Source organism: Hermetia illucens, chromosome 3 (assembly GCF_905115235.1).
Source record: "Hermetia illucens chromosome 3, iHerIll2.2.curated.20191125, whole genome shotgun sequence".
NCBI lineage: Eukaryota > Metazoa > Arthropoda > Insecta > Diptera > Stratiomyidae > Hermetia > Hermetia illucens.
In genome coordinates this window covers 153,208,029-153,234,265 of record NC_051851.1, presented here as the reverse complement: position 1 = coordinate 153,234,265, position 26,237 = coordinate 153,208,029, and the positions used below count along the sequence as shown (strand labels likewise).

Here is a 26,237-nt window from a genome sequence, read left to right as displayed (position 1 = left end):
CCAATTCTATCCGAATATAACGGCTAAACATGTCTACTATTCGCAACAAATTTCTAAGGTGGTCGTCAGTACCAGTATACAGCTAGATGTCATTTAAGTACATCAAGTGTGTACTTAGCACTTAGGCCATATTTGATTGCAAAACCATGCCCTCTAGTATCATCCAGTGGCTATGAAAAGGGGTTCAGTGCTATGCACAACCAAAAGGGACTCAACGACTTGGCAGCCCTTCTGCTCCTCGGACAGAATGTTATTGGTTGTGGTATTGTTATTGGTCTCGAAGTGCGCATTTACTTCCACTAATATTTGACGTTATGGATTTGTAGAGGGTTGGTAAGCAAGTAATCGGTCTTGTGTTTGTGGGGTCCTGTACCATGTGACAAATGGTGGAAATTCCTCCGATCGACTCATGACCTGGTGAACTTTTTGTATCAAAAGTTCTGCTTCCGATCCAGACGTGGGCCCCTCCAGTTCTTCGAGCTGTTTATGGCTCATCGAGCCTCCTTTTTGGTAGCATTCGCAAAATTCATGCCAGGCATACTGGCAAGACGAGTGCCTTCGGCGATAATCTACTTAGCATGCTGGGCGGGTAATCCCCAAGTTCCACCCCAATATTCTTTCGCTTCCGCTACCGAAAACTGCACTGTCTGGACGCTCTGTTGATATTCTTTGAGTGATTTGAAAAAACTCCGCTGGTTCCTCGCGTATGTTGTATTCTGGAAACGTCTGAAGTGACTTTCGCCATACCGTGGTAAACGACTGCATACGACAGAAAGTTTCTGTTTTAGTGTGTCCAGAATTTCAACACCGGGTGTTCCACTGGGAATGGCATAGTTCTAGTAAACACTCTGCACTTCATTCTTCACCCATCTGCTGCGAAATCTCTACGGTCACTCAAATCAATAACGTGGAAGCCGTAACTGCACCACAATACACAAGTGATTGTAGTTGCAGCAGCGACATATTAGCACACAGACGAGATTGAGTCTCATGGTTGATTTGAGATAGAATTCTCGGTCTTTGCAAAGGCTCCATTTCCGAGAATTCTATATACGCTCTTTAGAATTCGTCCTGGACCTCAGCGCAGACTTCAGCTGGACGGTGGAGAAGAGTGCTTCGGCGAGTACTGAGACTGTTGCCTGTGGTGTGGCGTGATATTGTTGATGTCACCGCCTCTGCCCCCATCGACTCTTGATCACAAAGTTTTCGCGATGCCCTCAAGTCGAACACGTTCCCTGATGACGGCTGGGATTGTATTGCTGCGAGTAATAAAGCGGCAGTGGTCTGGTCGCGAATTGCGGGAAACGCTCGTCGAACCTCTGATGCAAGAAGCGGCGGTAAGATGTTATACCTGCCCCCGCCGTTATTTCGTAGTAAGAGCGGATGATAAATAGGTTCATTTCCTCAATCCACTTCATTCGCTCCTAACGCGAACTTGCTGAGGTGGTCGCCACAGATTGTGGCGAAACATCTGCAGCAGGCGAAGCAATGCTCTTGGTCGTCGTGGCGCCTAGACGTCGAACCGCCCCACGACTAGCAATTTCGACGCATAACGGTAGCCCGATCCAGTCATCAAGTCAGATGACTTCCGTCAGTTATCCGTACCGGACCTCAATTTCCTCCTTCTTTTCATAGATGGATTTGCATTTTATACCTAACAACAGTGAGTAATCTGCAAAACTGCCGAGTTCCTGCTCTTTTCTCACCTACTCCCTGGGACGCTGCGCTGGCGTACAGCCATTCAGACTGAAGCTAGCAATCCCTTCTCCTTTCACAACCAGGCTTGGAACCGATTACGGCGGAGTTAATATTACTATTATTCTGTTAAGGGGAAGTCCTTAAAGAAGTATTGTGCCCTTTTTACTAGTTATAGTGTACCTATTAACAATAATATGCCAAGTAAGCCTATAATCGTTAGGAGTTTTAGTATATTCCCTACTTCCAAGTCTTCCAACTTTGCATTTGGTATTAAGTATTCTCCCAGGTGCCTCGACCTACTTTGCACAAGTATCGGATACTGTCCCAGAATGTGTATAGAGGTTTCAACAGACTCCGCACAGAACCTATAGCCAGTGTCCGTAGATATTCCTAGCTTCCCCAGGTGATAATTTAGTCGGTAGTGACCAGTGAGGACTCTCACCATGATTCGGAGGTGCCTCTTGGTGAAGTTTAAAGAGTCCTTTGTGCTATCCTCGAATAAGCACCCTTGACTGCTTCATTCCCGGTACACTCGCCCAGTATAGTTCCGTCCGCCGTTTCTTTTCGTTTTTTAATCTCATAGTCATGAACCCGTTTCCGATTCCCGAGAAGGGTGTGTAAAGGCGTCCCTGCTCTCTCCTTGGCCAATTTGTCCGTTCACTCATTGCCTTCCAACCCAACATGACCTGGAACACAGAGTATCCCGAACTTATTATGCGAGCCGAGCGTATTTAGTCTGTCAAGGCATTCCAGTACCATACCAGTTTAGATTTCCCCTGGTTGGACCTAAATGCCTTGATCGCCACTTGGCCGTCAGTCATAATAGCAATGTTCTGCTTCCTGTTGTTCATTTGGAGATTAAAGGAGGCACATCTGTTTATTGCGTATAATTTCGTCTGAAATATGCTGGGCTAGGCTTATCCATTGGCTCTAAGTACACTTTCCTTGGACCAATGACTCCGGCACTCATATCAATCCTCCTTCGATTTAGGCAGATCTCCGCCGCACTGATACTTCTCGCCATCCTAAAGATTGCCCTTCTCGCCTGTATCTGTATGTGCAGATGGAAGGCGGTTAATCCTAGGGGGACCCCCAGGGATTCCATTGGGCATGTCCTCATTGCCCCACTGATACACACGCAAGCCAGTCTTTGGAGTTTGTGTAACTCCCTGGCTTGTGTGCTGAGTTTTTGCCCAGATTACCGCTTCACAGGTAATCATTGGCTTTACTATCGCAGTGTATATCCAAAATAGTATCTTCGGCGTACAGCCCCATTTTTTCCTGCTATGGACTTACTATCATGCGTCCTCTTTAACCTGGCCCTCGAGAAAGTGATCCGTGGTACTCAGGTAAATGCAAGAGGTACGATCCTCTTTAAGTCCATCCAATTACTGGCCTATGCTGACGGTATCGACATCATGGGAAGAACAACCCGAGACGTACAAACTGCCTTCATCAAGGTCGAGCAGTTGGTGATGGGCGCGAGATCTTGGGCTGCACATCAATGAAGGCAAGATAAAATATATGGTGGCAACGTCAGCACCGAAAACCAACCAACCAACAACATCAAACCGCACTGGTCAAACGGGAAGAATAAAGATAAAAGACTTCAACTTTGAGACCGTTGATAATTTCCCCTATCTAGGGTCGACAATCACAACCAATAACAGCTACGACGATGAAATCCGCGCACGATTGTTAGCAACCAACAGAGCCTATTTCAGCTTACAAAAACTGTTCCTTTCGAAATGTCTCACTATACGGTCAAAGCTGTACATGACAATGATTTTGCCAGTCCTCATGTATTCCTCGGAGAGTTGGGTTCTTAGCGAACTCCTAATCGCGTTTGAGAGAAGAATCCTCCGATGAATTTTTGCCCCCCTACATGAAGATGGACGATTCCGTAGCCTACGCAACGACGAAATCTATGAGCGATATCATGACCGTCCCGTTGTGGATAAAATTCGGCTCAATAGGTTACGGTGGGCGGGTCATTTAATCCGTATGGATGAGGATGATCCCGCCCGGAAAGTCTATAAGGGCAATATCTATGGTAGAAAAAGAAGACGAGGTAGACCCTGCCTAAGATGGAGCGATGGCGTAGGTCAGGACGCCAGACAGCTTTTGGAGATATCGAATTGGTGGACCTCGGCGCAAAAGTTATTTATTAAAGCAGGCCTAGACCGGATACCGGTTGTTGCGCCGTTGATAATGATGATTAGAATAATTTGGAAATGGAGCGTATTTTTGCATGGGTTTGTCGGTTAGATCAGCCATGTTCAATCAGCTCTTTGATTGCTTCATAACTAACCATTCAGGGCACTCTTCAGAATTTAAGTTTTCGTTTAAGTCTCCAATAGTTAGCGCCATTTAGATGACCATATCCTTCTGTTATCATTGGATAATCAGTCTTCTCTACGAATTTTTCAAGAAGAATGAAATAAGACCGTTTTTTTTTCAATCTCTAAAATATATTTTAATTTTAAATATATTATATATATTCCTTTGTCTTAAAAATACTATTTCAATTTTCATATTAATATTCAATTTATATTTCAATTAGCATTTTAGAAAATATATTAGAATTTTCTTGAGAAGCTTTTGAAATTACTTGAGAACTAAAAGTTTTAATACTTTGTGTAAAAAAATGGTTTTATAATGAGAAAATATTACAGGATTTTATTATCTATTCAACATATTGTTCCTTAATGAACCGTTCCCATGTGTAGACTAACAAAACTGAATACGTTCTATGGGTGGCCATCGCAACACTTGCAATGTCTGACTCCTATTGTTCTAGGCCTGACGAAGATGAGATTTCACTTCAGATGCTTCAACTGGAACGTGGTTAATTATTTAAAGCTTGTGTTTAAATGGTTAATTTCGATCTGGGAAAGTCACTGAACATTTTTTTTCGAAAGCTATGCATTCTGATTTTCAAATGAAGAGGGTTTTTTGGCTTTTCAACTCACAATTCATCTAGTTTTGGAAAAATATATAACATTTGAACACGAGGATGTTTTTGTTTTGTATGAATTTATTAGATATGTCTCTTTTTCATTTGTCTAAAATTTTAAAATAGTTCAACAGTCAACCCTTGGTTCGCTGTAAGCTTATACGCCCAACTTAGTTAGATAAGAAAATCAATTAATCGTGAAATTAAAGCCTTCCGGTCTTGCCCCAATCCCATAGAATGCAACGACCAGCCCAATCATCCCCGATAAAAACAATAAAATTAAATGGTCATGATATTCAAAGTATTATTGTTCCAAAGTAATTAAATAAATAAAAGCTGAGTTATCACTTTTTTTTTGTTATCCAACTTGGGATTTTCCTAGCCTAATGATAACATACAGGTTTAATAGTAGTGTCCTTTCCGATACAATAGTTTAATAGTTTTTTTTGTTTGTTTATAAATAAACTTCCATTAAATGTTACGCATCTAAACATTACACGATTTTACTAGTTTGTTCATTTTCTCACATGGTATTAAATCACATTTTTATAGAATGGTAGAAAGTATGTGGTGGTGTTTGCAATTGGTGGTGATAGATAGGAATTATAGTACATGCACGCTTGAGATGTAAATAAGTTTCAATCGAAAGCTGATGAATGAACTAAATCTCACTTACATATGAAGGCAGCCATGGAAGGAGCAAAATATAACGTTGAGCAGTATTAAAAGGAACCTCAAGATGAGTTTGTAACTCAGAGAACACTCTACAACACAAAACACAATAAATAAACTAAAATTAAAACGAATTATCAACACATAAAACACTTTCGATCGAAACTTATTCATTGAACCTATTTTCCTAAGAGTGATATTGATGTCAATGCAGATTCTTTCGTATTACGTAGTCGACCTTGTATCACTTATAATCCGTCGGACTCTCTGTTCAGTGTTAAATAAATAATAAAAAGAAATCTACCCCCTCGTTTCGCATTATCATTACAGCGTTGTAGAGGTTACAGTATTTATTCCATGAACTAAAATTGTTGGTGGAAGATCTGAGGTGAGTTCTGTTAAAAGCTCCAGATATTGGAGGCTGTCACGTTCCCATGTTGGCGAATCAATTCGCGGTGGTGCTGCGAGGTAAATGAATGAGACTGCGGTTTGATCGGAGCGTTGCCGGATGATCTGGTTGACTCTGTGTAGGGAAATAAATGAGGCTTAGATATTTCGTCTATTTAACAATTATTACCGTTGCATATAAAGCCGTGATCTGTTCAAATTCTCCTCGGTGATGGTCTCCACGTTTGGATCGGCGTTTATCGTGAATTGTTTTAGAATTGCTGCTTGTCGCATGAATTCTGAATTCTTGTTCCATTCGTCGATCTGTGGATGAAAGTTATGTCTTTATTAGAGGCAACCGTGTACAGCAGTATCTCTAACACTTAAATTAAAATAAAGAAACTCCTGGTGATCAAAGGGTAGTATAGGTCCCAGGGCGAAACGTGGATTGGTACCCACGATGGAGCATAAAACCTAGAAAACGCCTACTGAACCAATACAAGCGGCTCTACTACCAAACCCTATCTCCACCTCCACGTGGTGACCGCTGCCAGCTCTTTCCTAACGAAAAGCTGCAGACGGAGAAGGATGAATGCGAGTCTCCCGCGTCTAAAAACGGGACAAATTGTACCAACTGGCCCTCCAGGTTTGGGGTTCGGTAGGGCTACTGTACAGAGATGAAGCTGCCAAGCAGCTAGCCGATACCCTGTTCCAATAGAGGGCTGATGTAACAGCGTTACCGGAGTCGGAGAAGGATACCTTTTACGAGGCAGTAGAACGAACCCTCCCTAATAGCCAAGTAGGAACGGAGCCCATATTCACGCGATACGTTGGCTCCCATAGCTTACATAGGAATACCAACGATAACGGACTGCGGATTATTCAATTAGCAGTATATGGTTGTTGGAAGTACCTGGTTTGCGCGGAAAGCCGTCCACAAACATACGCGGGCCTCTCCAGACGGGGCCACTTTCAAACAAATTGACCCCGTGCTGATCGAACGCCGCCCCCTCTCAGACGAATGTCAGAATATATAGGGGGGACCAACATATCCTCGGATCACTATCTCGTTGGCATGGTGCTCCGAGCTCGAATAACCACACCGTCCAGAATCCCCTCTGACAATCAGGTGAGAGTCAACACTGAAGCCATCCACAATACAGCCCTCCGCAATACCTATAAGAGTAAAATGGATGCCGCAATAATCGCAGCCAACAGTGATCTTGGAGATGAAGCATCAAAAAATATTCTTCACAATCACCTGAAGAACGTTGTCATAAATACGGCGACAAATATACTTGACCCCAGCCGCAAAGAGTCGGAACGGCTGGTTTGACGATGAATGTAAGCTAACAACGGAACGGAAGAATGCTGCATTCTCAAAGAACGTGGGCACGCGCAGAGACTTATCACGAACTCCGTCGAGCGGAGAAGCGACTTCACAGACGGAAAAAGGAAGCCTGGGAGAACCAAAAGGTCGGTGAACTCGAAAAGTACAGGGAGCAACCGTCCCAGATGCTGAAGTTTTACCAACAAGTCAGCAGGATGAAGCTTTACACACCTCGATGTTCATCCTGCTGAGACAAAGAGGGAAATCTGATTTCCGACAGAAAGGGCATATTGGAGCAATGGGTTGAATACTTTGATGAACTACTGAACAACCCGAACATCGGCGAGTTGGAGGTCCTACCAACTGAAGACGACGGAGAAATACTGCCACCACCAAGTATGGAAGAAACAGTCCATGCAATTCATTGGCTTAAAAATCATAAGTCGCCAGGAGTCGATGGAATTACAGCCGAATTTGTTACATATGGAGGCGACCAATTACACCAAGTGGTTCATCAACTTGTGCGCAAGGTGTGGGACAGCGAATCAATGCCTGACAACTGGCAAAGAGGCATTATCTGCCTCATATATAAAAAGGGAGATGCCACGCAGTGTAGCAATTATAGAGGTATCACGTTGCTGAGTACCATCTATAAGATATTCTCCTCTATCTTGCTAGACCGGATAGCTCCCTTACGTCCAGAACATCATTGACCTATACCAAAGAGGCTTCACTCCAGGCAAATCAGCAACAGATCAAATTTTCTCTCTGCGGCAAGCGATGGGAAAACTGTTGGAATATGGATATCAGTTGCACCATATTTTCATCGACTTTAAAGCCGCCTATGATAGCATAGCCAGGGTAAAACTGTACACGGCCACGAAAGAATTCGGTATCCCGATGAAATTGATAAGACTGACTAGGCTGACCCTGACCAATGTGCGAGGCCAGATAAAAGCAGCAGGATCACTCTCAAAACCATTCGACATCAACAACGGTCTACGACAAGGGGATGCCCTATCATGCGTCCTCTTTAACCTGGCCCTCGAGAAAGTGATCCGTGATGCTGAGGTAAATGCAAGAGGTACGATCCTCTTTAAGTCCACCCAAGTACTGGCCTATGCTGACGATATCGACATCATGGGAAGAACCTACCGAGACGTACAAACTGCCTTCATCCAGATCGAGTAGGCGGCGCGAGATCTTGGACTGCACAACAATGAAGGCAAGACAAAGTATATGGTGGCAACGTCAGCATCGAAAACCAACCAATCAACAACATCAAACCGCATTGGTCAAACAGGAAGAATAAGGATAGGAGAATACAACTTTCAGACCGTTGATAATTTCTCCTATCTAGGGTCCAACATAATAGTTACGATGAGGAAATCCGCGCACGGTTGTTGTCAGCCAACAGAGCCTATTTTAGCTTACAAAAACTGTTCCGCTCGAAACGTTTCACCATAGGGTCAAAGCTTTTACTGTACAAGACAATGATCTTGCCAGTCCTCATGTATTCCTCGGAGACTTGGGTTCTTAACAAGAAGAATTGTGAACTCTTGGCCGCGTTCGAGAGAAGAATCCTCCGAAGAATTTTTGACCTCTTACATGAGGATGGACGATTCCGTAGCCTACATAACGACGAAATCGATGAGCGATACCACGACCGTCTGGTTGTGGATAAAATCCGCTCAACAGGTTGTAGTGGGCAGGTCAAGAAAAAGAAGACGAGGCAGACCCTGCCCGAGATGGAACGATGGCGTAGGTCAGGACGCCGGACAGCTTTTAGGGATATCGAATTGGTGGACCCCGGCGCAAAACCGGGATGTCTGGAGTTCCTTATTAAGGCAGGCCAAGACCGGATACCGGTTCTTACGCCATTTATGATGATGGTGAATTAAGAAGAAGAAGAATTAGGCTGACCCTGACCAATGTGCGAGGCGAGATAAAAGCAACAGGATCACTCTCGAGACCATTCAACATCAACAACGATTTAAGACAAGGAAATGTCCTATCATGCATCCTCTTTAACCTCGCCCTGGAGAAAGTACTTCGCGATGGAGAAGTCGATTCAAGGGGCACGATCCTCTTTAAGTCTACCCAACTACTGGCATATGCTGACTATATGGTCATCATGGGAAGAACGACCCTAAATGGACAGTATACATTCATCCGAATCGGGCAGGTGGCGTGAGATTTCGGGCTGCACATTAATGAAGGCAAGACGAAGTACATGGTGGCAACGTCAGGGCGAAAAAACCAAAGAACGAACAACATTGAATCGCGCTGGTCAACCGAAAATAATGTAGATAGGAGATTACAACTTTTAGACCTTTCTCCTACCTAGGGTCGAAAATCACAATCGATAACAGCTATGACGATGAAATCCACGCACGGTTGTTGCCAGCCAACAGTCTACTTCGCTTGCAAAAACTGTTTCGCTCAAAACGTCTTACAATAGGGTCAAAGCTCTTAGAAAAATTGCAAACTCTTGGCCGGGTTCAAGAGAAGAATTTTTGGTCCTCTACATGAGGATGGAAGATTCCGTAGCCTACATAACGTCGAAATCTATGAACGATACTACGAAAGTCTAGTTGTGGAAAAACCCGCCTTAACAGGCTGCGGTGGGCGGGTCATCTAATCCGTATGCTCGGAAAACCTATAAGGGCAATATCTATGGTAGAAAAAGAAGACGAGGCAGACTCTGCATGAGATGGAGCGATGGCGTATGTCAGGACGCCAGACAGCTTTTAGAGATATCGAATTGGTGGACCTCGGCGCAAGACCGGGATGCCTGCAGTTCCTTACAAAGGCAGGCCTAGACCGAATATCGATTGTTGCGCCGCTAATGATCAGGATAGCACTCTTTCTATTGATTTTGAAGAAATTTTCCACGTATTCGCGCATCGCGTAACATCACTACCGAGCGTAGTTTCTCTGAGTTCATCCACTCTGTGATGCGAAGTCGCTAATATTTCTTTGTTTATTTTAATGTTTCGATCGCGTCTTTTTCTGAGTCCGAGAATTTAGAGAGCCTTTAGTGCATTTGCAACGTCTCCTTGAGCCCGGTGTAGTACTCAACGTTGAGAAATGCAAATTCTTGCATGCGCAGGTGATATTTCTCCACAACCTGATTACCCCTGAAAGCATACAGCCGGACCCACTCAAGCGATTTTGAGTTTCCCGCGTCCGAAAACAATAAAGAATCTGAGAAGATTCTTGGGTATGTTAAATTTTCTTGCACAAATACGCCCACCATCAACTGATCGTCATTTACATGGCTGGGCCGAAAATTAATCAGGCGGGATTGTGGTGTCCCCAGAGACATTTGAGACGACCAAGCATCAGCTGGTAAAAGCTATTTTCTGGTATTTCCTCAGCAAGATGCACTCCTAACCGTATTCGTCAATGCTTCAGACATCACCGTAGGTGCAACCTTTCACCAAAATGTGAACCAAATCTGGCATCCGTTGAGCTTCTTTTCTACGCTCTGTAATTATTTGTACCAAATGAGTAAAATCCGGGCCCGGATTTACTCTCTACGGCCCTGCATGCAGGGCGCAGGGACGGAGAAGTTCAATCAATGCTGACGAAAGCCTTATCCAAATCGATTGAAAACAAGTGAATAACTTAAAAGCATGTAATGCCTATAAGATCAGCCACTAACAACCAGTACGTAATCAAGCCACTGCGGCATGGTCCTCTATTGACACGTGATGTGCGGGTTTAGGTTAGGACGCCAGAAGACAGCTTTTAGGGATATCGAATTGGTGGACCTCGGCGCAAGACCAGGGTGTCTGCAGTTCTTTATAAAAGCAGGCCTAGACCGGATACCGGTTATTGTGCCGTTGATGATGATTAGGACAGCACTCTTTCTATCGATTTTGAAGAAATTTCCGACCCGCGCATTCGCGCATCGCGTAACATCACCACCGAGCGTAGTTTCTGTGAGCCAGCTAAGCATGAAATTGAGCACGACACCAATATTACTATCTTTTCTAAGGTATATCCATTACCATCGCGCGTAGTTGCGCGGAAAAAATCGAAGAACTTCTTAAACAGTTTATTTGCAAGCCTGTTGGTCTTCACAACATTATATCGTCCTTAAACCCGATGGCGAATGGAGGCCTTGTTGCGATGACAGACATCTAATAGTTCAGACGACTCCAGACGGACACATTATGTTCCATTCAATCACGACTTTCGACACTCTATCGTCGACCTGGAAGAGGAATCCGATGCACTCGCCGCCGACCGGCTGAAGGACCAGCTCATCAGGCGCCTGTCCGTAAGTAAGAAGGCCAAGCTTTTTGTGTCGCTTCATTTTACCTTACGTCAGTGTCCCCATATTAGATCCAGACTTCGCTTGGATGTTTTGGTTGCATCTTCCACCGAGTCCGAGCATTTGGCACATCTCGAGTTCATTTTTAAACGCCCCCTTGAAAACGGCCTAATTCTTCTCAAATGTGTATTTCTCCAACAGCAGGTGAAATTCTATCACGACGGCATTTAACCCGACCCAGACAAGGTGCAAGCGATTGCGAGCTCTCTGCTGCCAAAAACGTTCAAAGGCCTTAGAAGATTTTTGGGCATGGTAATTTTCTATCGTCGTTTCCTACCCAAAGCCGCTCATCACCAGGCATCATCAGACACAGTAGTAGGCGCTGCTCCTCACCAGTTGGTGAACCAAAGCGGGCAACCATTGGGTTCTTCTCAAAACAGTTGAATCCCGCTCAATGGAATTACAACGCCTATGATTGTGAATTACTAGCCCTTCCGGTTTTTCCTTCAAAGCAGGCGGCTCACGGTGTTCATGGACCATCAGCCTCCAAAATTTACAGAAGCCCAACAAAGCGTTGCCTCGTCAATTTCGAAACTTAGCCTACATCAGCCAGTTTCTGGCCGACAATGAACAAGGACGTGAACTCTTGGGCATCATATCCCAAAGGTATCAAGTCATTAGAACATGCTAGGAAGTAGGTGTATTCCCTAGGTCGACAAGGCGCTTCCACACTATATATCTCGACATTATAAGCCCTTTGCGAAACTCGCACGGCTACAAGTATTGCCTAACGATCGTTGATCTGTTTACGCGGTGGTCTGAGACAATACCTCTGAAGGATTTTAGGGAGTAGCAAATAGAGTGACACTTTCTGACGTTTAGCGCTAAACCATTAGTCGAGCACCAACGAACCAGAATGTTCAGGTTAGATTGAAGAAAAACACAGTCCATAGGCGACGATATAGCGGAAAATAGCTTAAGGTCGTCTGCATAGAGCAAACAGGCACAAGTAAGGAGGGGGGAAGGCCGTCAATAAAAAATAAAAACAACAAAGGACGTAGAATAGATCCCTGTGGGACGACAGAGAAGAGGGAGAAGGAGCGGGAAGTACAGCCGTCAGAAGAGACGCGGCAGAATCGGTTGGTAAGGTAAGAGGCAAACCATAAAACAAGTGGTATGGGAACGTTTAGAGACGAGAGTTTGGATAGAAGTATCTTGTGATTTACAATGTAGAAGGCTTTAGCGAAGTCAGTGTAAATGGTATGCACTTCTTGTCGTGAATTTAGACATTTGGCGACAAAGTTGGTAAAGTCAAGCAGGTTGTAGGTAGTGGACCTACGTTTAACGAAGCCATGCTGCTCTTTTACTATGGAATGTTAGAACGTTGGCATCGGACGCTGAAGGTAGAGATTATGGCGTGTTATCAGCCGTCCTGGTCGCAGATTTCGGCCGTGAAGAATTTGCTGTCAGTCCTGCTGAGCGGTGTAGGACCTGATCGTCAACAAAAGAGACGGCCTTGGAGAGACTGAATTGTTGCGCCTTCTACGAGAGGTTGTGTCCAAATTAAAGCCACCTCCGCCATTTCGTCATACGAAGCCAGTGTTCCAACCCCTGGGGAATTTGAAGTTTGTGTCCACTTTCTGGTGAGGACTGGTAGATCTCCTTGGACAGTCCTTTCTTCCAGGAAACATGGTCCCCAGAGGCTATCCAAGCATTTGAGACCACCAACCAGCTAAAAGTTACACTTCTGGCATTTCCTGAGCAAGATGCACTCTTAGCTGTATTTGTCGATGCTTGAGACATCACCGTAGGTGCAACCCTTCACCAAAAGGTGAACCAAATCTGACATTCGTTGAGATTCTTTTCCAAGCAGCTGAAGTCCGCTCACCGGAACTACAGCACTTACTACCTTAAGTTATCAGCAGCGTACCTCGCAGCTCTGTAATTATTTGTACCAAGTAGGTAAAGGCATATCTACAGTAGCACAAGAAAGTTACTTCAATAATTCCCAGCCCGGATTTGTCCTGCATGCAGGCACGGATAAGTCCAATCAATGCTGACGAGAGCCTTATCCAAATCGATTGAAAACAAGTGAATAACTTATAAGCATGTGATGCACAATGATCCATAAGATCAGCCACTAACAACCGGTACGTAACCAAGTGATTACGACCTGGTCCTCTGTTGACACGCAACGTGCGGTTTTCCTATTGATCGCTGTAGCTTTTATTAGGGCTGTGTGACGTTGGGTTCTCATTAAAACCTTAGAAAAATTGGCGGTAGTAAATTAAAGCAGGCTCCGATTGTCAAAGCGGTTTCCGGCTTAATTCTAATCGTTTAACCACGTTCGAAGCAAATAAAATACACACCACAAGCATGCACTACTTGCCACAATCCAAGCCCAAAGGTGTTATTTTCATTTACTATTCAAACGAAAAAAATGGTTTCTACCCTTCCGCATTATCTGGCGTCATGCTAGGTAAATTTACTACGAATTTTCACAATAAATTTCCACTCAGCTGTGCAAATTCAACCTATTTGCAATAAGTAGCAAACATACCTCATGGATATCTGCATTGATCCGCAATTGCTTCAGAGTTCTTTCCAGTTTCTGCCGGGAGAATTGCTCCACACTCTGTGCACCACTCAAATTGAATGAACTGAAACGAGAAAGGAAAATTTTCAAATAAGGATTATGAAGGAGTGGAGAGAAGGCTGGAGTTTAGAAGGAATTAGGAGGGAAATTGAGTTTTCGCGGTGAAATCCTTGAGTTTGTTACTAGTAAGGAGGAAAGAGGGAGGAGTAGGCAATTTTCCCAAACCGAAAACAGGCTCACCTTACAACACCCGAGTTTCCAGACTCGCACAAGAAAATCCTCAAGGTCAATCGCTTCCAATTCTTGAGCATATTAATTATGCACGCCAGCTGCATCATAAACAACGAGACCGTATCGAATGGATCTTCATTCTTCGGCTCAAAAACATTAATCGGCCAGACGTCGATGTACTTGATGTGATTACTCCTGAAAAATCAACAAAAATCGGTCAATATTTCTCTTCCACTCAAAGTCCCAATCGTACTTGGCAATAAAATGCTTATCGTATCGATGGAAGTGCCGACACAAGCAAACGTTCTTGTTCATCCGCAGCGTATCGTAAATTATGGCCACATATTCTTGCGCGCTTAGATGCTTCTCGTTGCGACGCACAGAGAAGAGTCGCTGACCGCGCTCATTGAACTTTGTCGTGTTGTACGGCGATCCCTCGCTGGAAAAATGTTTAAAATTAGATTTTGTTAGGAAAATTGAGAGAAGAGTAAGCGCTCAGCGTACATTTCAAAGAAATCACGGATAACCTCGGCATCATAGAAGCCTAGGATGATTGTGTTTGGCTTCATGGCTCCAATGCCGGACAGGCGCATTAGGTGCTGGACACCTTCGCGGATTGAATTCGCTAGAGTTACTTCGGCGAAGGCTTTTACCTGTAGAGGAAGGGATTTGAGTCTGAAAAACGATTTTTAGGTTTTCGGATTAGTTTTGTTTACCCTTAAATGGTCTATCAGCGACAGCCAATGATTTGTGTCCTCGACAATCATTTCGTTGTTGCGATCAACGTTTGTGAAGTCTCCGATTTGGACGTGTCCGATGACGTAGAGCCCGCTCTTCTTCATGTCGTTCACGAAATCGATCAAGGGACAACACGACCGGGGGCTCGAAACCAGCAAAAGCATTTGAGGACGCCAGAATTTAACGTGATCCTTGCGCGAGTCCAACATTAGCAGATACTTCCGCACCTGATGGAACATCAAAGCTTGCGAAATTGAGCCCCATTGCGTTCCCTGCGATGCTGGCGAGAAGATATGCAAGGCTATGACTAAAATCAAGCAGAGAATGATACTTGAGGACGCGTAAATCGGGTTGATGACGAACATCATCACAAGAGTTCCGAGCAAACCGATGAAGCACGTGTGCCATGTGAAGAACTTGAATGTGGGGCGAAAATTGGGGGCGCCTGTCATCTCGATTCCGAGGCAAGCAAGGTTGGTGGCTAAGTACGACAGCATGAACAGAACGGAGTTAATTTGGGCGATGGAATTCAAGGATCCCATTAGGAGGATGATTTCCACGAGCACCCAACTGGTCACGACGGCGGCAATCGGGTTGCCTTTCCATGTTCCGCGGATGACAAAGCGAAGTAACTTTCCAAATACCAAATCTTTGGCCAAAGCTTCAAGGATTCGGCTCGAACCTATCAAATTGCTGAGTCCGGTGGAGAAAGTTGCAGTGAGGATGCCAATGGCTGTAAATGGCGGCCAGATGTTAACCGGCATCAGGAACAAGTAGTCATTCTTGAGGAGGAAGCTGCTCGTAGTTGCAGCCATGAGAACTGACAGAATAATGTAGCAGCAGAAGGTAAACGCCACCGCGGAGAGAGTGCCGGACGGGATGCTTCTCGATGGATTCTTCAATTCACCCGACATGTTAGCGCCAGCCATGATTCCCGTCACACCAGCGAACAGGACACCGAACACGGTTGCGAAATTCACTTCCGCGCCTTTAGAGGTGTAATCGCGACCGTAGTTTTCGTAGAGATTCTCGAGGAGCGTGTTGGACGAGAGTCCTGTGTAGGTTCCGTTGACTTTCATTGTTTCGTTTTGCACCAGATGATTCTCATCGGGGATGGGCACCTGAAACGGGGTTTTAGCGAGACTTTCTAGATTAGGTCCACATACCCACCTGCATAGCACCTTTTGACAAGAAGCTTATATACGTCGAGAACAGGCAAATGGTGACTATTCCCAGGATCATGACTGATGTTTTGGCGAACATCGAGGCACCGATCAGGCACACTATCAGCATCAGAGTGTTGATCAAGCTGCAGTAGAGGAAGCGCCAGTTGGCACTGTCTGCCAGCAGCCCTTCCTCGCTGTGCGCCAGGTACCCGCCGGGTCCGAAGTTTTCCATGATTCCTTCAGTGCAACCTGAGATCGCCATGGCGCATCCAACGACGTTGGCCAGGAAGAATAAAGTTCCAATCGAGCCTCCGAATTCGGGGCCCAGCGTGCGGCTTATCATATCTGCAAAGCGTGTTACGAAGTGAAAACGAGAGGACACTCAGGGGCGATTACTTACAATACACTCCGCCGCCTTCCACGGCTCCATTCGTTGAGATCGCACAAACCGAGGCGACGGTGAACAGCAGGATCAGGTACGCAATCACAAACTGGGCCAGGGTTACGTACAGCCCTGCATTCCCCACAATGTAGCCTGCAACGACCCGGAACTCAGTTATTCAATCCACTTGCGGCTGAAAACAATACAAAATCCGCAACTTACCAACTCGAATGAAAACCAAAGCGCTGAACATAGACAAGGCCACGGGGCAGAAAACCCCCGCGAACGTGCCCAGCGTGCGCCCGTTCCTTTCCGGATCGCTCACTCCGAACTCAACATATCGGTCCGCATCATCGCCGTTCCCATTGCGCTGTCCATGCCCGAACAGGGCGCCGAAGCTTCGGAATATCCTTCCCGACCGGGACGCTATGGGGCTGGTCTCGCTGTCCAACAGATCCGTGTTGGCGCTTCGCGTGTCTACGTTCTCCGTTATCATGCTGCCGGAGCCACGATTCACGTAATCTAACTGCAAGTGGAGACTGAATGAAACCCAAGCACTCCCAACCTATTGAACTAGAAATTTTTCAGCTCCATCGTCATCACCGCGAGCGCTCCTTCCCTCCACCACGGCCACAAGCCTCCAGCTGACTAATCAGCGAGTTGTGCAGCGAAGATGGGAAGGTCGCGTGCGGGGCGAGCGGCCACTTGCACAGCTCCAGTATTACGCCCCCTCGGAATGCAACCAAAAATGGATTTTTGGAAATTTCATGTTTTTTTTGGGATACTCACTGGAATGTTGGGAAGTTGATGATCTCCGCCCGCGAAAGACACTTTGGCGGAGTTTTTGGCCGAGTGCGGAAGTCTTTTATAGAGAAAGTGAACACAAAGGGAGATAATTGCACCGAGAGGAAGTGGAGCAGCAAAACACAACACACAAGAAGGTCGTCATCCGCTCCGAACCTGTTAGAATCGAATGCACAAGCTGTGAGCTGTCAGAGCTGACGTTTGACGTCCATCTATTGTTTGCATGAATGTTTTCTTGACTTATGTCATCGGCTGAGTCAGAGAGAGAGGAGAGAGTGGACGATATATTGAAATGCAGGGTTGGGAACAAAGTCAGCTGCTTTGGAGGGTAGCGTTCAGAAAGACACACTTCTGCAACCGGCGGAAGTGGAATTTCTCGATTTTCTTTTAAGTTTTTAACATGTTCGCCTGGATTAATTACCTATTTTACAAGGGAAAGTAAAAAAGCTCGTGTTTTTGATTATGCGAGTGATTTTTTAGAAGCGAAATCTAAGAAATTAAGAAGACAATCATTTGATAAGAGTAGCCGCAACTTTATATCCAGTTTCATCCACACGCCGAAGCCGTCTCCCAAGGGCGGCAGACATCAGGTTCGCGTTTACTATCGCTTGGCTTCCCAGAAGAAGAAAGCACCTTGCCGCACGAGGGAGAAGCGTACTCTCCAGAATCCCTCCTATCTTACTTCCGTTAGACCCAGAATGTCTAGCTTATATCATTGGAATTTTCGATTGGGTTGGGTAAAGCGAGCATTCTGAGATCCTTCAGATTTGAGATTTCAGATTTATTTATTGAGCAAAGAAAATAAATACTTGTGCGGTACAAAAAGAATAATAAGTTAAAAGCTCAAGCGTGACTAGTTAAGTATATACCGCTAGCCTATCCGGCCCAGTTGGTTACAAGTTGTAAGGTGGTGCATGCAAACAAACATAACACAAAATAGTACTCCGTACTGGAAAACGGGAAAAAAGCAGCTTTTAGGCACCGGCGAACAGGATTGATTGACGGGTTTAAAATTAAGCGCAGTCCTTTCCCTATGGTGGTAGCAATCTGAGAAAGGGCTACCTTTTACTCGATTTGGACCTGTGCAAGGACAGTGACCCAAGGCGGGAGAGATGAAGGGGACTCTGGGATTGCGGGGCATGTATTGTGGAGCCTAATCGGTAGAAGGAGGGACCTTAATTTAGGGAAGAAGTTACTGCTTGCAGATATCACATATTGGACAGGCTAATTAATGTCTATTGTCTTAAGCTGGACTAAGTAAAGAAAAATATTGAAAGGTGATCTACACCTGCGCGGGGATTGACTGCCGGAACAGTGGACTTACGTGGTTAGCCTCTGTGAAAGTCTTGGGAGGAGCTTTGATAAAAGGAGGAGATGAAGGAGGGAGGAGAGGCCTGATGGTTGAGAGGAAAGCCAGCCCTAACATGTAGTACCTCTGCTCACCTAGCATTGCATTGCGTTTAGCGAGGTTTTTTTTATCAGCGCGCGGCAACTTGATAATGTGCGGAATTATGGGGCAAACTCCGGAAAGGTCGTGCAGGAGAGTTTTGGTGAAATTTTAGGTTTGACCTTCTGTATTTGGCCGTGCATTTCCTGAGTATCGTCCTTTCAAAGCGTTGGAGGGCTTCTGCTACGTTCGGTGATATGGTAGCCCATGCTGGGAAGTCGTAGGTCAGGATTGAACGAATAAGAGTTTTGTATAAAAGGGTTTTGGGGGAAGGGAACAGGGCCCGGGATGAGAGGAGGTTTTTTAGGGTAGCTGGGACAATAGCAGATCTGACGTGAGGGTTGGATTTAAGTTTGTTGTTGAGGGAGATTCCCAGGTATTTAATGTTTGGTTTCGGCTTGAGTGTTTGGTTGGGAATGGGTAAATGCAGGTTTTTGCTTCCTGGCACTTTCCACTGGGGTTTCTGAAGCAAATAACCTCAGACTTAATGGAGTTAACGGTGAGGGCCCTATTGGTTAGGAGATTGAGAGAGAGGAAGGCTAGTGAGGGCCTGAGACCACTCGCATATAGGATGGTGTCATCAGTGAAGAGAATCCCTCCTGACGCGGGAGGACCATTGTCGTTTGGGAAAAACGGCGGGTGAAGGGCTGCTGTCAGCTAACAGAGCGTATTTCAGTTTACAAAGACTCTTTCGCTCGAAACGTCTCACCATAAGGTCAAAGCTCTTACTGTACAAGACTATGATCTTGCCAGTCCTCATGTATTCCTCGGAAACTTGGGTTCTCGCGAACTCTTGACCGCATTCGAGAGAAGAATCCTCCGAAAAATTTTTGGCCCCCTACATGAGGGTGGACAATTCCGCAGCCTACATAACGACAAAGTCTATGAGCGATACCATGACCGTCCGGTTGTGGATAAAATCCGACTCAATAGATTACGGTGGGCGGGTCACTTAATCCGCATGGATGAGGATGATCCCACCCGGAAAGTCTATAAGGGCAATATCTATGGTAGAAAAAGAAGACGAGGCAGACCCTGCCTAAGATGGAGCGATGGCGTGGGTCAGGACGCCAGACAGCTTTTAGGGATATCGAATTGGTGGACCTCGGCGCAAAACCGGGATGTCTGGAGTTCCTTATTAAGGCAGGCCTAGACCTGATACCGGTTGTTGCGCCGTTGATGATGATGATGATAAAGGGCTGCCTAAGTTGTCGTTGGCATGGGGAATAAGTTTACGGGAGGGAGGGTTCTGTTGGAGATGAAGTCTGCGAGGATTCTGAATAAGGGGAGGGGGCAATTGGACTGAATTAGTTTGTAGAGCAATCCCTCTTTCCAAATTGAATCAAATGCTTTTTCGAGATCTAAGGCGTAGGCTATGGTGCAATGCCTGTTTTCCAATTGATTGAGGATATGGTCTTGAATTGATTAAGTGGAATGATAGTGGAGTAGTATCTATTGAAGTGACTTCGTAGGACACGTTCGAAGATTTTTCCGATATTGAGAAGAAGAGAGATAGGTCTCATATCGTTGAGATCGCCCGAGCAGCCCTTCTTAGGGATAGGTATGAGGAGGGCTGATTTCCAAGATACCGGGAAGTGGCCGTTGAAGAGGATGGCGAGACGCTCACTGATGGTAGGCGCACGCTTCCGCAGAACAAAGTTGGAGATGCCATCGGGGCCCGAAGATTTTTTATTGCTGTCCCGGGAGATTGCAAGTTCTGGGGAGGTAAAGAAGGAGGCGAACGGGCCTGTTTTGACTATATCAGCCGGGCATCTGAGAGAAAAGGGGCAAAGGTAAGGCCCTTCCAAGCTCAACCTTTTATCGTTGACAGTATTGGCGACCACTAAGTTCCAGATGGGGACCGCTGGCGATTTGCCTCTGAATAATTGGCTGAAATAGTCTACGCAGGCGGATACTTTTTCATCAGAGGAGTGACACTGGAGGTTTCCTATTTTTATCGAGATTTGGTTGAAATTAATAGAAGATTTTTTTCTTTCAGCTAATCGATTAGTTATTGAGAAAACTTGTGGGCCAAGTTTGATGAATTTGAGGAGTTTCTTGTAAGATGCATTTAGTTCGGACCGAACAGCTCCATCGATTTTGCTAGGCCGTTTTTATTATTACCTGAGTCGCTCCAAGATACGTGCCTCGTGTTGAGGTCACCGCTGAGGATGAAGTCATCGAAACTGGTCCCGATTTCCCGGAGTTTGGCCAGAATGGGAGTGAGGTGACGACCTGTGCCGTCCGGGAAGTAGAGAGAGCCGATTAGGACTCGGAGGACGCCACCACCCCTGACAGGAAGTCTGACTAATGCTAACAGGCAGTTTGATGCCGCTTTGACTAGTATGCCTGTGTCGTTACGGAAAGTACTGTCACCGGGAGCTTGTAATTTTACGTTGGGGGCTTCCCCCAGTCTGGTTTCGTTTAGGAGAGCGAGGTTAGGATCAGAATCCTCGAGGAGCTTGTGGAGAGCGAAATGTTTCTCGTTGGAAATGAGCGGATTAGTGTTCAGTGTGAGCATCTTCACTTTGGTTGTCTAGAAATTTGAAGAGGAATTGTAAGTGCCCTTCGGGTTTGTCTTCAGGGGGAGACGAAGATAGTTGTGATATAAGTCTAAGATTGTGTTCCACGGCGAGGAGAAAGAGCCCCTGGGAATGAAAGAATGTGGGGGCGATAAAGGACTAAGGGTTTCGGGTCTTGCTCGACCCCTGACCACTGCGGCGAAAAACGGGGTCAGCGGGGGAGGGGGGTCCAGTTGGCAAGAGGCAGAATGTTAGGCTGCGAGACACGAACAGACGAGGGTCTGTCAAGGTGGGGGAAGAACGAAGCAGATCAGGAGTGCGGGATGCTTTTGGCTCTCTTTTTGCGCTGGATAGATTCCAGTCTACGGGGGCACTTAGAGAAGTTGGCAGGGTGGCCCAGTTGGCTACAGTTTGCATATTTGAGGAGCGCCGCCGACTCCTTTTCGTTGTTGTCTTTTACATTCCAGCGGTGGCAGTCCCTGGAGACCCACGCACTTCGCGCATCTGGGGTCGTATTCGCAGTTTGAGGATACGTGCGTTAACTCCTTAATTTCCGAAGCCACGTCTTCGGGAATGAACTCATGGGGGAAGATTCCTCTGAGGATGAGGGTTGGCTTCCTCTCCTCTTTCAGCGTGAAAGAATGACCTTCCAGTTTGGTGATCTTAATAAGGTGTATTAGTTTCTTATGGATATTGGGACAAGTGAGCCGAACTTTGAGCCTGTCGGCCGGTAGGTTGGTAATTTCAAATTTGGCATTTTTGTCTATGTTCTTGATTACAAGGCCCAGTACCCAGGCTGTCAATCCATACAAAAAAAATCAAGGGGAAAAGCTAAGCTATTCTTATCTTTACCCAACGGTGAGTTGGCGGTGCCAGGAGATTTCGAGGTTCCGGGACGTGCGTGCGTCGCTTTGGGGCGATGTTCGTTGTCAGAGAGAAGATAAAAGCGGTTTTTGTTCGCTGGGTCCTCGTTGTCTGAGATGCCCGAATGTGTTTGTTTTCGTTTGAAGACAGACTTACCTGAAGCAAGTTTGAATTCGTCTTGGAAGCCTTGGATGTAATTGACACAGTCATTTGCTTCACCGATCCGAGCGTCGGGCTAGTCCCCCGGAGGGAAGCTCCGGTCGTCGTCGACGGTTATGACAGGGCAGTTATCACTAATCATTTCTTCGGCTGTACCGGTCTTGTCGAACGAATGGAGGAGTTGTGTGGTGATATTAGAATTGTCCAGTCCATGGGCGGCGACAGTGTAAGCTTGTTTCGCGTCCTTTACACGCTGTAATTTCGCGCCCCTCGAGTAAGGGTAAGTTCCGCACTGTTTTATCGTTAAATAAATTCTTAGAGGATCAGAGGAAAAACAAACTTACAGTACGAGGCTCTAGAAACCCAGTACCGGCGGGTTTTGGGAGCGAGCTGGTTCCATTGACGGAAATTCATATTTGCGACTATTAACGCAAAGTCGCCTAAAACATTATTGGCTGTGGTGGACGCGGTTCAAGCTTCTTTTCGCGATTTTGGGCTATGAAGTTCCACATTGAATACTTAGAAGCACTGAATGTGATATTGTAGTAGCAAAAGAACCGAGTTTGGCGTTACGGATAGCAATGTCTCCTTCCGAGATCCCAAAGCTTCAAGAGGGTTGTGGGGAGACATGTGCATAGTCTCTATAAGCGCTCAGGTTATCGAGGCATGTGGAAGGAAGCAGTCAGAAATGGGCAGGACCGTCAATTTGCATACCATTCGTCAGTGGATCTAATGTGATAAAACGGTTTACTCCACTTTTTGGCATAATGCCCACAGATAAAGCCGTTGTCAAAGGCTGACGGTAATGGCTGTGGCTCAGAACTTCGAGGCACTTCGAAGCTCGAACCTCCATTTCAATTACCTTAGACCGAGTTATCTGTCTGTGTTGATCAAGTGACTGTTGGCGATGCAGGAAATGGCAGGCACTGAATGCACTGAATTCAGTGCAAAAGCCCTCTTCTCTCTCGGGACAGCAGAGCACATCCACTAGGCTAGGTAATTATGTTCAAATATCGTACCCATTGGAGGTTGCAGACTAGAACGACTCCTTGCAAACAGCCTTAAGACAATTTTAACACTTTGAACGACGCTTTGTATCCAAGTTTGATCTCCAAGAAAAATGCGTGGCCTTCATAAGAAACTCCTGGCTATGGGAGATGTCATGCAAGCCGGCAGAACTTCCGAGTTTTCTTAATGCTTTAGTCAACTTCCAACAGCAATTCGCAAAATAACGTGCAGTGGAGTGAGATCTTTTAATCTATTTCCTTCTTGTGAGCCAGGCAACTTCGAGTCACTAACCTCCAACCACCTCAACTATATACCATGTCAACTGCGCATTCGACGATGGTCAGGCATGGCTTCTGGTCGCCAGCATATAGGCTTCCGCTGCGACCATCTACTCGAGAATCCAGGACTGTGAAGATCATGTCGCCGTAATCGCTGTACGTACGAAAGTGGTCCTTCCAAAGGCGCGCAACGGATCCCTTCTCCAAAACAACGATCCCGAGTTTGGTGCTCATTTATTCTGGCAACAATGGTGGACAGCATACATACAGTGCTGTTGTGAATGGATCTCTCTGCTGCGTTTGAAAGCAGCCAACCGAGCTGAAACCCTCTGTGGCTAATCGTAAAATCGAAAATCGAAGCCCTCACCTCCCTCGCACTCTCAACATAATTCTAAGCAGTTCTTGGCAACATTCCCTTTGCAAGATCTGATCCTCTTCTCTTCCTCATATCAGGTGGTGCATTCTTCAAGCGAGTGGGCTAACCTTCTACACATGATGTTTAAGGATGGCGGTAAGTGTCGCACTATGGGTGACTAGTGACATATAAGCACCATCGCCTGCCCGGACCGGTACCTGCTGCCCATATTAGAAGATTTACTTCAGGAGATTAAAGGCTCGGTATTCTCGGTTATCAAACTGCAGCGAGCCTTCTATCAAATCCTGATCACTTCCGATGATGTGTGCAGAACTAATGGTTTCCAGCATGGAATCCACTCTCGTCAAGTTGGGTTTAGCGAGTCACCGGCATCCAGTTAAGAAGTGAAAGTCCACTAGAGTTCTGCTCAAGAGCCAATACCAGAAGGCCATGTATATTCTCAGCAAGATTGCGAAGAATAAGGAGGCCGGTATTATCGGTAAGCGCGACAAAAAAACTTTACTAAATACCAGGTGATTGTTGAGGACTATAACAGCAAAAACCTGGCAAACGAGCAGAAGGCGAAGTCCACCGCTCCTAATCGCAATCGATGTCAAGACTAGGTCGAATAAAAACACAAAAGGAGCAGAGTGTGCAGTGAAGTCCTCGGTGTTTAACGTAGGTACCTGTCTTGAGACTTAATCCTACGGCCCTCTTCAGGCACGGATTGATTTTGTGACCACAATCAGAGCCCCGTTAGACAAGCATAACGGTACCAGTCTATGCCAAGTGCATGGCTTGGCAATCATACTGGTGGATGCAAGCATCACCTAAATCTCTACCGAACTATGGAGTACGGCACCCGTGTTGATACGCAACACCACGTCGAGGCCCGAAGGTCTCTTCTCGCTTGAGCACAACCACAGCCCCCATGAAACTCCCACAAGGGGGCCAACCGCAACCAACCGAGCTGTACTCAGATACGACAGGAATTATCCTGAAGAGTCCAGGGGCTACCTCGGTTCCCATGGTACCAGTATACCCCTGGTAAGGTTTCGTGATCGAAGCCACTTCAGATGAGTCCCCGTGCAGACTCGGGTCTGATCGCCCTTGCTAGGCCTTGGAGCATTCGCCTACTGCATCACGGCCGGCAAGCCAATGCGATACAGCGTTTCCCAGTGCCACCACGTGGAGGTTCTCCTCGGCCACTTGGTTTTGGTTCAGCCGACAGGGTTGCCGCCCCGTCTTCCTCCCCGCCACCTCAGAGCACCACCAGAGTGTGCAAGAAGAACTCGGACAATAAGCAACTAAGCTAACTAATGAAGATCTGCCCTGCCTTCTACATCTGCTTCAGGCATAAATATTGGCAGCCATCAAGACTGTCAAGAGGCGGTTCTGGTTAGACTATTGTTGGAACATTGAAAGCACCAGTAAATCCGCAAAGCACATTAAAATTTTGTCCAAGTAACATCCCTTCTTAAAAATTCGGAAGGCTCCTGGACGGAATCTTCTGGTGAAACCTTAGGGATGTTGGTTCAGACGCACTTTCTCAAGACTATCAAATCGGTAATTACCAAGGATAAGTTCGGCTGGGTTATAAACAACTTTTTCACATATAAATGTCCGGGTCCGCATGGTGTAATGCCTGTCATGCTAGAGAAGTAACAAGATAGAGTTTCGACGTGGCTTTTCGAGATTTACCATAGCTGTATCTGGTGGTGTCAGTAGCATTGGCTGATGCAACTATTAAAAACTGGGAACAAGCTTCCCATAATAACAGCTGGCTGAGCCTTAATGTTGCTAGACACACCAAACTTTTCCTATCAGAACCAAACATGCACACCACAAAGTTTATCCTGTCGAAAAGTAGGAAGACTTGCAGAAATATTGTGGGCCATAATTCATTAGTTGGACTTATGTTCAGAATAGGAATTGCTCAAGATCATACGTGTCACTCCTGTAATGAAGAAGCGTAATCCACCGAGCATTATGTGAATCATCTATGTGAATGCCCCGACTATGGACGCATCAGACATCAGACCCCCTTCACTAATAAAAATCCTGCGATACATTTACGAATCCGGGATATTCCGTTAGACGAGGGAGTCGTGTACAACGGGCCACCGCGATCTGAATGCTCAGAAGCCTTAGCTTCTCCCCCACTACAAACACCCAGACACACATAGGATACCCGTCTTGAGTGTGCCAATTGGAGGGATATCTGCTTTTGGAGAGATAATGGCTAAAATTCTGGAACGCATCAAAGGGCATCTCGAAAGCTTGATTAACTGAGAACAGATTTGTCTTGGGTGTGGATCCTCCTGCATTGATCACATCAACACCTTGCGGATCAATTTAGAAC

At 45.9% G+C, this 26,237-nt stretch overlaps 1 protein-coding gene across 2 annotated transcripts; it reads right to left on the bottom strand.

Annotated features, from left to right (window-relative positions):
* Positions 1 to 4,180: 4,180 nt before the first annotated feature.
* Positions 4,181 to 17,795, bottom strand: LOC119651181 (solute carrier family 12 member 9). 2 transcript variants are annotated; one of them, XM_038054610.1, is made up of 11 exons: positions 17,228 to 17,795; positions 16,661 to 16,964; positions 16,457 to 16,591; positions 16,061 to 16,401; positions 14,869 to 16,011; positions 14,657 to 14,805; positions 14,406 to 14,591; positions 14,162 to 14,347; positions 13,886 to 13,985; positions 5,904 to 6,037; positions 5,651 to 5,849 (listed from the first exon to the last, which is right to left on the bottom strand). In XM_038054610.1, exons 2-11 carry the CDS (start codon positions 16,932 to 16,934, stop codon positions 5,651 to 5,653), a joined length of 2,847 nt encoding a protein of 948 aa, XP_037910538.1. In that variant the 5' UTR covers positions 16,935 to 16,964; positions 17,228 to 17,795. The 2 variants fall into 2 exon arrangements, with proteins under 2 accessions (XP_037910539.1, XP_037910538.1); XM_038054611.1 differs by lacking the exon at positions 17,228 to 17,795 and having other exon boundaries at positions 4,181 to 5,849; positions 16,661 to 16,934.
* Positions 17,796 to 26,237: the final 8,442 nt, after the last annotated feature.